General features: G+C 33.6%; 1 protein-coding gene and 1 pseudogene across 6 annotated transcripts in view; one reads left to right on the top strand and one right to left on the bottom strand.

Moving 5' to 3' along the window:
- The window catches only part of CCDC102B (coiled-coil domain containing 102B), a 288,333-nt gene that overhangs the window by 9,962 nt on the left and 265,414 nt on the right, over positions 1 to 12,957 (bottom strand). For 3 of the 6 annotated variants that reach the window (XM_009192889.4, XM_009192890.4, XM_009192891.4), the window contains exon 9: positions 7,872 to 8,720. The exons of 1 other annotated variant lie outside the window; for it this stretch is intronic. In XM_009192889.4, coding sequence (XP_009191153.2) covers positions 8,687 to 8,720 — 34 coding nt within the window. In that variant the 3' untranslated portion in view covers positions 7,872 to 8,686. Of the gene's footprint in view, positions 1 to 7,870; positions 8,721 to 12,957 lie in introns of those variants that run through there. 2 more of the 6 variants (XM_009192894.4, XM_009192895.4) reach the window with 2 other exon arrangements.
- Positions 918 to 1,019, top strand: LOC116271558 (annotated as a pseudogene).

The raw sequence follows: 12,957 nt of genomic DNA, 5'->3' as shown, positions 1-12,957 counted from the left end.
TTTTTCATTCAAGAAAATTGTTGCCCTTCCCATGTTTATTTCTTATAAACATGATATATTCCAGAAATTGATCTAGGTGGTAGTTATAAAGCAAAGAGCAAGACAAAGAACATTCTTGATCTCATTGCGCTCACAATTTTTTTTTTTTTTTTTTTTGAGAACAAGTTTCGCTCTGTCACCCAGGCTGGAGTGCAGTGGCGCGATCTCTGCTCACTGCAGTCTCCGCCTCCTGGGTTCACACCATTCTCCTACCTCAGCCTCCCGAGTAGCTTGGGACTACAGGCGCCCGCCACCACGCCCAGCTAATTTTTTGTATTTTTAGTAGAGATGGGGTTTCACATTGTTAGCCAGGATGGTCTCGATCTCCTGACCTTGTAATCCGCCCGCCTTGGCCTTCCAAAGTGCTGGGATTACAGGTGTGTGCCACCATGCCTGGCCGCACTCACTATAACAGATACACATATACCCCATATGTGTGCATCTGTAACTATTATTCTACAAATACAATGAAAATACTTCAGTCTCAAAAAATAAATAAAAAGGAGACCATTGGTACTTGGGTTTTCATATTGTTAGTTCATTTTAGAAGTAATGTAAATTATCAGACAAACATACAGCACTTGACCATGTTTTTAAATGTGTTAATTATTCAGATAAAAATATCAGAAGGAAAAAGTTCCTAGAAAAATGTTAAGGGCATTTAATGGTGTATTTGACATTAATTAATAGAAATTACAATTCAAAGGTTATTCATGAATTTAGTTGAATACATACTATTTGACATAAAATGTTTCACAATATCAGCAAACATGGCATATTATCTATGCAATAATATACATTATCTTAATTATTACGGATGTAAATGCCTATTGACATCTGATGATATGGAAGTACCCTTCTTTTTTAAAGCATTTTTCATTGCTTCTCAGCCTTTTGGCTAAGATCAAGTGTAGTATCTGTTCTTATCAGTTTAACACTTATTTCAGAAAAGACATAGCTTTTCTTGAAATTTATTCTCTTTGCTGTCTTTGATGTTAATTTCAGTACAATTTGACAAATTCTATGCGGATTTCTGTTGGTATTCTGGGTAAACGTAAAGATTAGGGAGAAATGACCTTCTTATTATAATGTATTATCCATAAATGCAAGCTCCTCGTTTATTTACAACTTCTTTCAAGACCTACAAAAATTTTGTAATCTTCTCAAAAAGAATTTCACATATATGTTTGAATTATTGAAATACATCTAAATTTTTTGTTCGTAGGTTTTAGATAATTATTTTTGTTTTCTTCAACTGATGTTTTTCAGAAGAATTTTAAGTTTCACAGCAAAATTGAAAGGACGGTACAGTGATATCTTCTCTAGCCTCTGGCTCCACACATGCATAGATCCCCCGATTATCAACATCTCCCACCAGATGACATTATACATTTGTTACAACTGATAAACCTACACTGAGAGATCATTTTCATCCAGAGTTCATAGTTTATGTGAGGGTTCACTCTTGGTGTTGTGTGGGTTTAGACAAATGTAAGTAACACGTATCCCTCATGATAGTATCATAGAGGGCAGTTGCACTGCTCTACAAGTCTTCTGTGCTCTGCCTATTCGTCCCTTTTTTCGGCTCAACCCCTGGCACCTAGTGTTCCTTCTAGTGTCTCCATAGGTTTTCCTTTTCCGGAATATCACATAGCTGGAATTTTTAGTACTTATCCTTTTCAGATTGGCTTCTTTCACTTAGTTATATGTATTTATTTTGTCCTTGTCTTTTCATGGCTATCACTTTTAATGATGAATTGTATTACACTATCTGGATGTACCACAATTGGCATATCCATTCACCTACTGAATGACATCTTGGTTGCTTTCAAGTTTTGGCAATTGTGAATAAAACTGCTATAAACACATGTGCAGATGTGTATGGACATAAATTTTCAACTCCTTTCGGTTAATACAAAAGAGTACAATGAATGGGTCATACGGTAAGGATACATCTACTTTTGTAGAAACTGGCAAATTTTCTTCCAAATTGGCTGTACCATTTTGCATTCCCACCAGCAATGAATGAGAGTTCTTGTTGCTCCACATCATTGCCAGCCTTTGGTGTTTTTGGTGTTTTGGATTTTGGCCATTTTAATACATATTTAGTGGTATTTCATTGTTGTTTTATTTTGCAATTCCTTGATGATACAGGATGTGAAGCATCTTCTCATATGTTTATTTGCCACTTGCATGTCTTCCTTGTTGATATGTCTGTTCAGGTCTTTGGCTCATTGGCTTGTGTTCTTATTAAGTTTTAAGAGTTCTTTGTATATTTTTAATAGCAGTTAATATGTCTTCTGTAAATATTTTCTCCCAGTCTGTGGCTTCCTTTCTTATCCCTTGACATAGTCTTTCACAGAGCAAAAGCTTTTAATTTTAATGAAGTCCATCTTATCGATTATTTTTTTCACAAATTGTACTTCTGGTATCACATCTAAAAAGTCATAGCCAAACCAAAGCTCACCTAGACTTTCTTCTATATTATCTTTTATGGGTTTTGTTTTGTGTTTGACAGTTGTGATCCATTTTGAGTTAATTTTTGTGAAGCTTGGAAGGTCTACATCAAGATTCTTCTTTCTTCTTTCTTCTTCTTTTTTTTTGCATGTGGGTATCCACTTGTTCCAGGATCATTTGTGGAAAATATTTTTTTCTTGTTGTTCTCCATTGTTTGTGTCTTTGTTTCTTTGTGAAAGATCAATTACCTATATTTATGTGAGCCTCCTTCTGGGATGTTTATTCTGTTCCATTGATCTATTTTTCTTTACTTTCACTAATGCTACACTGTCTTGTTTACTGTATTTCATAGTATGTCTTGAAGTCAGGCAGTGTCAATCCTCTAACGTTGTTCTCCTTTAATATTGCGTTGGCTATTCTGGGTCTATTTCCCTTTTATATAAACTTGATCATTAGTTTTTCAGTATCCACAAAATAACTTGCTAGAATTATGAATGGTATTGCATTGATCTATAGACTGAGCTGGAAAGAACTGATGTATTGATAACTGTGTCTCCTATCAATGTACATGGAATCTCTCTCCATTTATGTAGTTCCTGTTTGGTGTCTTTCATCAGAGTTTTGTAGTTTTCCTCATTATAGACCTTGAATACCTTTGGTTACATTTTACCTACATGCTTCTTTTTGGGGTGGTAATGTAACTGGTATTCTGTTTCTAATTTCACATCTCACTTATTCATTGCTGATATATAGAAATGTGATTTTTTTTTTGTATTAACCTTGCATCCTACAAACTATCTTGCTCATTAGTAGCAAGTGTTTTTTTTTTTTTCAATTCTTTTGGATTTTCTAAAGAGACATTAACAAAGATAATTCTACTAAATCTTTTCCAATCTGTATACCGTTTAGTTACTTTTCTAATTCTACTGCATTGCTTTAGGGCTTACAGAATGTTGTTGAACAGCAGTAGTGAGAGGGGACCTCCTTTCCTTGCTCTGGATCTTAGTGGGAAGGCTTCACGTTGTTCACTGGTGTTATGTTTTTAGATTGTCTGTTGAACTTTCACCAAAAAAAAAAGCACGTTATTTTCATTTGTGTAACTTTTCTATACATCATCTTGGATATGTATTTTACCACTACATAATAGTAAAATAGGTCTCTTTTTTCCCAACATTTATATCTTTTTTCTTGCTTTATTACTATACAATTTTGCTTTACTAAGGTATAATACAGATTAGGAGAGATAGTAGTAATGTTTTCTATTGTTTCTGTTTGTTTCTGAATTCATTGAGAGGTTTTGTGCTTCTGTGCTTCACTGTGAAGAATAATATTTGCTATACATTTCAAGTAGAAATTTAAACTAGGTTAAGGAAGTCCTTTTATGTTCCTAGCTTTTGTCATAAATACATGTCGCTATTTTTAAATGGTATTATTTTTAATTATACCACTTTAAAATCATATAATCATGCAACTTTATTATAATAATCATATAACTTTCTCAGTTAATTGGAGTGGTGAAGTTAATTCTTAAATTTTCTGCTAGAGAAACTTATTTGAATTCTGAGACTAAACACTGTTTGATCTTGATGAGTATTTTATAGCAATTCTGGACCCTATTTTCTTGGGTCATCACTTAGGATTTTTGTTGTGCCCATAATGATAGATTAATCTGTAATTCTCTTCTTTTCTTTTAAAAAATAATTGAGACAGGGTCTTACCCTGTCACCCAGGCTGGAGTGCAGTGGCACAAACCACGCGTTACTGCAGCCTGGATCTCCTATGCTCAAGTGATCCTCCCACCTCAGCTTCCCAATCTGCTGGGACCTCAGGCAGACACTGCCATACTCAGATGATTTTTTGTATTTTTTAGTTGATATGGGGTTTTGCTATGTTGCCCAGGGTGGTCTTGAACTCCTGAGCTCAGGCAATCCACCCGCCTAGGCCTCCCAAAGTGCTGGGATTACAAGTGTGAGCCACCATGCTCAGCCTATAATTCTCTTAAGTTACATGGTTCTAATTAACTGTCAATAATTTACTATCTCATAAAAATGTTAGGAAATTGGTTTTTTGAGCTTCTCTAAAATACGTTTTAAAATCTGTTCCTTAAGTTTCTGGCAAAATTCACCAATAAAACCCAGCTCTATAACATGGCTTATTTGTTTCAAGGAGGCATACGAAATTTAATGAATGAGCAAAATACCTAATAATTATTTTATGGTTCTTTTTTGTAAAATACTAGAAATTGTTCTCTACAAAATTTAATATCGCTTAAATTTGCAATTTTAATGGTCTAAACTTTTCCATAATCTTCACATTTTATAAATATCAACTAAAACTTTAGTTATATTCCGTTTAAAATTTTTAAAAGTTATTTATTTGGGCGTGTTCCCTCTATTTATGTGATCAATTAGGCAACATGCTTTTGATTTGATGAAAAAGTTTGGAAATCTTGTGATTTTCTTTAATGTTTTTGCTTCCTCTCTCCACTCCGCTTTGTAAGGGATGACTTTGATCATCATCACCCTGAAGGAGTCGTATTCCCAGTTTCCACCGTCCATATTTGGATCCAGAGACAGGCAGTCCCCCAGCTACAACTCTACTGCTGTTGTGCGTGTCTATGTTGTTTCTGGTCAATGGAGACTTCTCTTTGTATCATTGAACATGTCTGTGTTTCTTATTAAGTTTATCAGAATAGATTTTAGGGCAAGACACAGGGGCTCAAACCTGCAGTCTCAGCACTTTGAAAGGCTGAAGCTGGAGGTTTGCTTCAGTTCAGGAATTCTAGACCAGCCTGGGCAATGTAGCAAGACCCTGTTTCTACAAAAATTCCTTTAAAAAATTAGCCAGTTGTGGTGGCACATGCCTATAGTCCTAGCTTCACAAAAGGCTCGGGGTGGAAGGATCCTTGAGCTTAGGAGTTCAGTGTTACATTAACCTGTGATTGTGCCACTGCATTGTGCCTGGGCAATAGAAGGAGACCTTCTTTCTAAAAACAAGAAGCACAAAGCCTAGGTTTTATCTCCAACTGAGTTTAGGGCAGAGGAAGGAAGAGCAATGAATAATCTTATAGTACTATCTTAACAAGGATTGCTTACGTATTTTTATGTAAGCAATCACTTTATATACGAAAATTTAAACAATATTTGTCCTATTTGATTTTAACATAATGTTTGAAACACCATTTTATATCGCTTAGTTTATATTTTTATTCAGCCAGAATCTGAAAAGAATTAGGTAATTAGACCACCACTTTCATTTTTCTAGATTAATAATGGTCCATAGGCAGCAATACTGCAAATGTAACTTATTGTACTGAAACAATGACTCATTTAATGGTTTCTAAGTGACCCATAAAAGGTATTACAATTTTAGAAGTGTCTAATATAGTACCCAAAAATACCTAGGAAAAAATGGGTCACTCTGTAGGCAAACCTCTATGTCCTAAATAATAGTGGTAATAAAAATGATTCAGAGACAGAAAAAAAATTTAAACATTAAAAAAAGATTTCAAATACATTTTCTAATTTGATCATAATTTCAATTATGTGATATAGAGCATAGATATATTTCCAACTCATATATTTAAATGATTATATACACACATACTAAAGTAAATTGACTTTTGCACATTACATATGAGTCTTCTTCAAAATATGATATTTTATTTACTTGAATGCATCTATCCATCCATATAAAGATTTTCATTTCTTTGATGATAATATAACTAATGAGAAAATGTGAACACTATAAAGACAAAAATGTTTAATACATCTTTCTTAATGTTAACTAACATATTTTTTTCATAAGTTTGGTTCTTTAAAATCAATTTTATATTTTTCAAATTTTGTCTAATACTCAAAATTTCTTATTTGCAGTGCCTGCAAATGTGGATCATTAAAGCACACAGGGATAAAGACACAAATCCAATATATAACATAAATAATTCCAATTATGATAAAGGATCCTGGAATCCTTTATCATTTTTCAACATTCAAGGAGATATAATCAATATATTCAAGGAAATAAAATATAATCTTTTATCATTTTTCAACATTCAAGGAAATAAAATAATAATTTTTAATTGTATCTTTTGAGTGTTTAGCTTTCAGAAGAAATCACAAATGAAATAAGATATGATGTTGGTGCAAACCTAATTATGGTTTCTGCCATTAAAAGTAATGGAAAAAACACAATTATGTTTGCACCAACCTAATATACGTACAATTTTTTCATATTTCTTTGTAAAACTGAGATAACTATTGTCATAAGATTATAAGTAAAAATTCAATATAGTGTTAAATTATATTAAACATGAGAAAACAGTTTTTAAATAACAGGCATAGAATAAAATACTCTTCCTTGTGAAATAGTGAGTTCCTCAACACTGGAGTGATTTCAGTGCAGACAATGTTATCAGTAGCATCATTACATGAAAATGATGATTGTGGTTTCTTCTAGTTCCAATTTTCTAAAATTCTTTAACAATATTGATTCTCCATTAAGCTTCAAATGTTGATTTCTAAAACTCTTTCTGAACTTAAATATTATTTAATATGTTTTACATTAACTCAAATATAATTGTTTAACACTTAGTATATACCAATAAGTATTTAATACTTTATACACTACATATCAAGAAGCAGCACCGGGCACAATATGGCAAAAAATAAAGATATGATCCTTCTCCTCATGATGTTTATATCTAGTAGAAAATAAAGATGTTACATAAGAGCATATACCTGTACACAAGTGGGAAGTCATACTTGGTGTGTTGTGAATCAAAAGATCAGGGTGCTATGAGATTAAGGGTAAAGTTCTATGTGATCAGGAAATGCCTCATTGAAAGAACATTTAAGTTGTCACATAAAGCAAGAGAAGGAAGTCAGGGGAAAAATGATGAACACAATGTCATGGTCATAAAAAACAGACTGTACAAAAATATTGCTATGGGCAAAGCTGTGCAGATTCAAGAAATTAAAAAAAAAATCAATGCTACTGAAGCATAGAGCAGGGACAGAGAGTGCATAGAAAAGCATTTAGAAAGCTTACATCATCCTAAATTTTATAGGTCAGTGTAAGGAGTTCAAAGATTTATTCTAAGTTTAAAGAGAAGCTATTGAATAGCTTTCACTTGCAGAGTGACAAAATTGTGGCCAGGTATGGTGGCTCACACCTGTAATCCCAGCGCTTTGGGAGGCTGAGGCAAGTGGATAACTTCAGGCCAGCCTGGCCAACATGGTGAAATCCCATCTCTTCTAAAAATACAGACCCTGTCAGAAAGCCCATCTCTAACAAAAATACAGATGAGAGAGAGAGAGAGAGAGACAGAGACAGAGAAGAAAGAAAGAGAAGAGAGAGAAGACAGAGAGAGATGAAAGAGAAAAAAGAGAGTGGGAGAAAGGAAGGAAGGAAGGAAGGAAGGGAGGGAGGAAGGGAGGAAGAAAGGAAGATAAATTGTGTTTCTAGAAGACAACTGTTTAATGTAGAGTATGTCCTAGAAGTGGAGATATGAATTAGAAGCTATTGTAGGAATCTAGAGAAGAGATAATAATTTAAACCAAAGACAAAAAGACAGAAAGTTAGTTTAAACGTAGAAGATTTAATCAAATTTTCGGATTTATTTAGGGAGTGGCAGAAATAGATGTCAAGAACTGAATAGTTTCTGAATAAAACAAAGTAGCTGATATCAAACTTATTCAACAGCAGTAAACAATTATAAACTTGGAGCAAAATGTATTTTAAGAGGTGTGAAAACATGTTTGAACGCATCAGCCCACACTATGATATTTAAGAAAAAGGAAGCACATGAAGTAAGACTTACATTAACCTTGGATTCTTCACTAGGGGAATGTTTCAAATTGCTGCACAGATAAAGGGAGCCAGACAGAGAGCAAAGGTCTCAGTATGAGTGGGAGGAGAAATCAGAGGTCAGAGTCTGGGGCTGTGAAAGTGGTAGGGATTTGGATGGCAAAATATCAGAAAGGTGGAAAGTGCCAAGAAGTCCTCCGAGCATCTGCATAAAATGTTGCTGAGGGCCTGTGACAATTTTTCAGCTGACCGTGTGCGGGACAAGATGCTAAGAGGTCAAGCAGTAAACGGCTGCAGAGAACTTATGAGCTGAGTTTCCAGAGGCCTCACTCAGGAGATGCTGAAGTTCATTCCCAATCATAGTAGAGAGAGTTGGTACACATTAAGCTTCAGTTGAGATGCCAGAAACACCATTCCTACAAGTAAAAGCATGTGTTACTGTTAAGTCCGCTCTTTCAATATGGGGATAAGTTAAAGAGTTGAAGGAGACCTGTGCTAAAATGGCTTAAAACCCAAGTATCAACAGGAAAAGGGTGATTCTCTCTTAATAGCTTGAAGAATAGAATCTAATGTTCTTGGAGGATGAAAACATAATGCAGAGTTGCTGTACCATAACATATAATGTCCAGCATAAACTTAAAACTTATAATGTGAAAAATGTATGCATAAATGACTGATAATCACAGCAAACCTATCAGTGCAAGCAGATGCAGAGAAAATCCAGATGTTGGAGTTTTAGAGAATGATTTCACAATAGACAAGATTTATACATCGTGGAATATATAGAAAAACATAATCATGCTGGATAAACAAGTGGACTATATTTCAACAAAAAATATCATCTCTATAAAAAATCAAATAGAAACTTCTCATAAAAAGTAATCAGGCGATTTGTCCAAAATCAAATCCTTGTAACTACTAGAATTAAAATTGAACTTTATTTTATTCCTCAAGTGTTTATTACTGTTTTTTTTTTAAGAACTTAAATATTCTTTATCTTAGTTTACTTCTGCACTTTCCAATATGATAGCCCCTAGCCACTCAGGGCAATTGAGTAACTACAATGCAGCTAGTACAAATAGAGATGAGCTGCGCTAATTGTAAAATAAATACAAAAATAAAAACAGCTCATTTACAATATTAATGGCATGTTGATGATGGTAATAGGTTGCATATGTTGGGCTAAATAAAAGATATCATCAAGGTTAATTTTGTCAGTCTTTTTGTTCTTTTTCAATGTGACTCATAACTGTGAATCCACTATTTCTATTGCACAGTGCTGTTCAAAATTTTAATTTTCAATGCTGGAAATTGAATAGAAAAGATAATATTTTTCTAGTCAGCTCCTTCTCAGGTATTTCTTAATATTCTTCACTACTGCAAATCTGCTGATCTAATCCACTGTTGAAGCGAGGGGGAGAGTCTTAGAAATATGAACATATTCTACGCATTGAAAAATTGTTCTGTTTTTGTTTTAAGAATAATGTATTGTGCTTTTGTTATCAAGTATTCTGTACTGGAAAGGCAGAATATCAAATCCCAAGTAATAATTAATTGATCTGTAACAACCACAGCACAATTCTAGACCATAAACCACTAAAAAAGCCAGTTAGCAGCTGACTGTCTTTGCATAATATTTATACATTTATGGCCATAAAATACCCAAAATACTGAACTTCGATGATTATAAAGTAATATAGTAATTTTGGTACAAAGCATACCACAGTCAAAGCCAAGTAGAAAACCTTTAACACGTTGGGTCTGAAGTCAACTGTTGATGCTGTATATGCTGAAGTAGTTCATATTCTTTTTCTTCCTTGCCAAGAGTTCCTGTCAGAACAGGAGGAGAGAATTGCTTTGGCAGAAAGGGATAGAGAGCAAAGGTGGAAAATGGGAATCATTCATGTGGTGACATAAAAGCTGTCAACCAAAATGAAGCACTCTTCTGAACTGAAGGGCAAAGAAAAACTAAAAGTAGGACAGAAAGCAGGCGAAGTAGGGACATCTGTGGAATCGACTGAGGGAGGAGAAAACCAGAGATCCTCATGGTGCTGAGCTGGGCGTGCGCGTTCTGCCACTTTCTGACAGCACCCCTGTGCTCTATTCACACCAGAAATGTTGCACCCTGATAGTTTCCAGTGCTGCTGAAGTGTTTTCAGCTTTTGCAAAGTTTAGAGGGCATTTTAAAAGAAGAATGTAAGAAACCATTCAAAGATGGCTAAACTGGTACGATCTGAACGCTACACTTTAACGCCAACAATTTTATTCTCATCCCCAATTTTGGTGACTCATTGTCTAAATTGTCAAGGGAAACTCTCATTTTTGCTCTAAGTTTAAGGTTATCATATTTTCTCTATTCCATTTGAATCATAGATGATGAGTACTAAAAAAAATTAAATTAATGCATTATAATGTAAGCCATTTGACCTGAATAAATATCTCCTCGTACAAGGCGGGGAGGGAGGGAGGGGGACAGAAGACAAATAGTTAACATAATTTTTTTGAAAGCAAGAATATTTGCTCAAAGAGAAATAATAATTAGAATCGGAAAGGATATATTTTTAGGGTTGAGCATAAACATTTGGAGAAAATTTAAATTTGGATCTTGTGTGTGTATGCGTGTTTAATTCTGTTAGGCATCACCTGAGATGCAATGTAAAATGACATTTATAAGGGAGGTGTGGAATGTGGTAGGGAGAGAGTATGTTTAGTCAATGATGAAAACAAAAGGAAAGAGTAGTCTAATATTAGAAAAAAAATACAAGGAAACCCATAAAACGTATTTTTAATTTTTCTTGAGTGCGGAATACTAGCAACAACGAAGATTTAACAAACTTTAAAAGTTTTCCCAGAACTCAGAGGGAAAAAACAATCTGAGTTTAATGCTTAAGAATACAATTGATCTACCAAACAAAAAGTGACGGCAGTTATATTTAGTGCTTCTGAAAGAATACTTGATGATCAAGAGGTAGAAGGAAAAGAAAGAAAAATACAAACACGTAAGACATTATATTGTACTAAAAAATCTTCCTCAGAAAAACGGAAAGATTTGAACATAGAAATCGAACGTGCTCTTCACAATTACATTAAATTTATTAGCCAGTACTTATATTAAGGTATATTCTGGTCACATTCAAACATAAGAATAAAACACTTTTTAGTAATTTGGCAGAAAAAAGAGTATACTTTCAAAGGGGAAAAACTGATGGCAGGTATTTCTTCTGTAATGCTGAGATAGTGGAATGATGTTCATTGATGGTAATATTTTGTGAACCTAGAATTCCATGCAATCCAAGCAGTTCTTCACTTGTGAAAGGAATGGTAACTGCTTATCATTCTGGGTGAAAATTACTAATATATTGTACCAGATTTCTGATAAAAGACCAAAATAAAGAGGTTACTTATAGGAAAAGCTAGATTAAAATATCAATAAAGTTTTAAAAACAAATTAAGAGCTAACCAAAAATATTGATGCTTTCATTAAAAATTGTTACTATCAAACACATCTTATATGTATGGTCAAAAAGGAAAGATGCTAATCTAGGCCTAATCCCCACTAAATAAGTTAAGAAACATGAGTTGGGAATATGATTTTTACTAAAAGGTTAAACACATACACAAATAGGCTTCAATATCCTGAGTAATGACATAATCTGAGGACTTAAGAATATGGAAATCATGGTATAGATTGGCTGTTCATGAATGTCAAAAATATTTACTAATTTAAAAATAAAGCATAATAGTTACAAATTGAAAATCAGGGTAAATGAATAAAATGTATTTAATAACACTATGAGCTTTTATCTCCAGTTCTATATTTTAATCCATGTAAATTTAGAAGGGCAAGGAAAACAAAGGCAAGAGTTAGATAAACAATTCTTCAGTTAGGGGAATATTTAAAATGTAATCTCATTCTTGGCCTTAATTACAAAGCTCTAATTAAGAGATTCAAGATTTTAAAAGTAACTTAAATGACTCTTAGTAGAAATAATCAAGATGTATAAATCAGTGTATAAATCCCAAACCAAGAGCAGAGAGTAATATATAAAAGCTGTACTGCATAACACAATCCCCATATAACACACAGAATGCAAGGAAAACATCAAGAAATTTAAAGCCATAAAATAAATTATATATTTCGTTTATATGTACGACATTATTGTTAATATTCTAAACGCTTTTTATAAAAGATAAATGCTTAGATTAACTTTGCGGTAAACCCACATATAATCTGTAGAAAAGAGGCCACGGTGGGCTGGAATGATAAACTGAGACTTGAGGGCCAGCTTTCCTGATGAGTTACTTGCTGAATTCTGAGGTTGTTAGGGAGGATAAAGAGTTAAGCTAAAAACTTCTGCAAAGAAAGAAAGAAGTATCCAATAAACCCAAAGTATGTAAGGAGAAAAGGCCGACTAAAAAGGCCTAGAAATAAAGCAAGCAAGAGATGAGAGCAACAGAGAAAGCTGAGATTCATCCAAGGGTAAATCAAAAGTTCGAGAATCATAAAGTTTAAAATGAAGAAACAAGAAAATTATGATTGGGAGGAAATAGAAAACACAGAGAATAATAACAAAGTAATATTTACTTATCTTTGAAGAGGCTATAAAGGACACTGGAGTCATAAAACAAGAATATGCTATTATAAAGACAGGA

The sequence above is a fragment of the Papio anubis genome, chromosome 19, assembly GCF_008728515.1.
Source record: "Papio anubis isolate 15944 chromosome 19, Panubis1.0, whole genome shotgun sequence".
Taxonomy (NCBI): Eukaryota; Metazoa; Chordata; class Mammalia; order Primates; family Cercopithecidae; genus Papio; species Papio anubis.
Note: the sequence above shows the minus strand (reverse complement) of the source record. Positions and strands in the feature narration are given on the sequence as shown.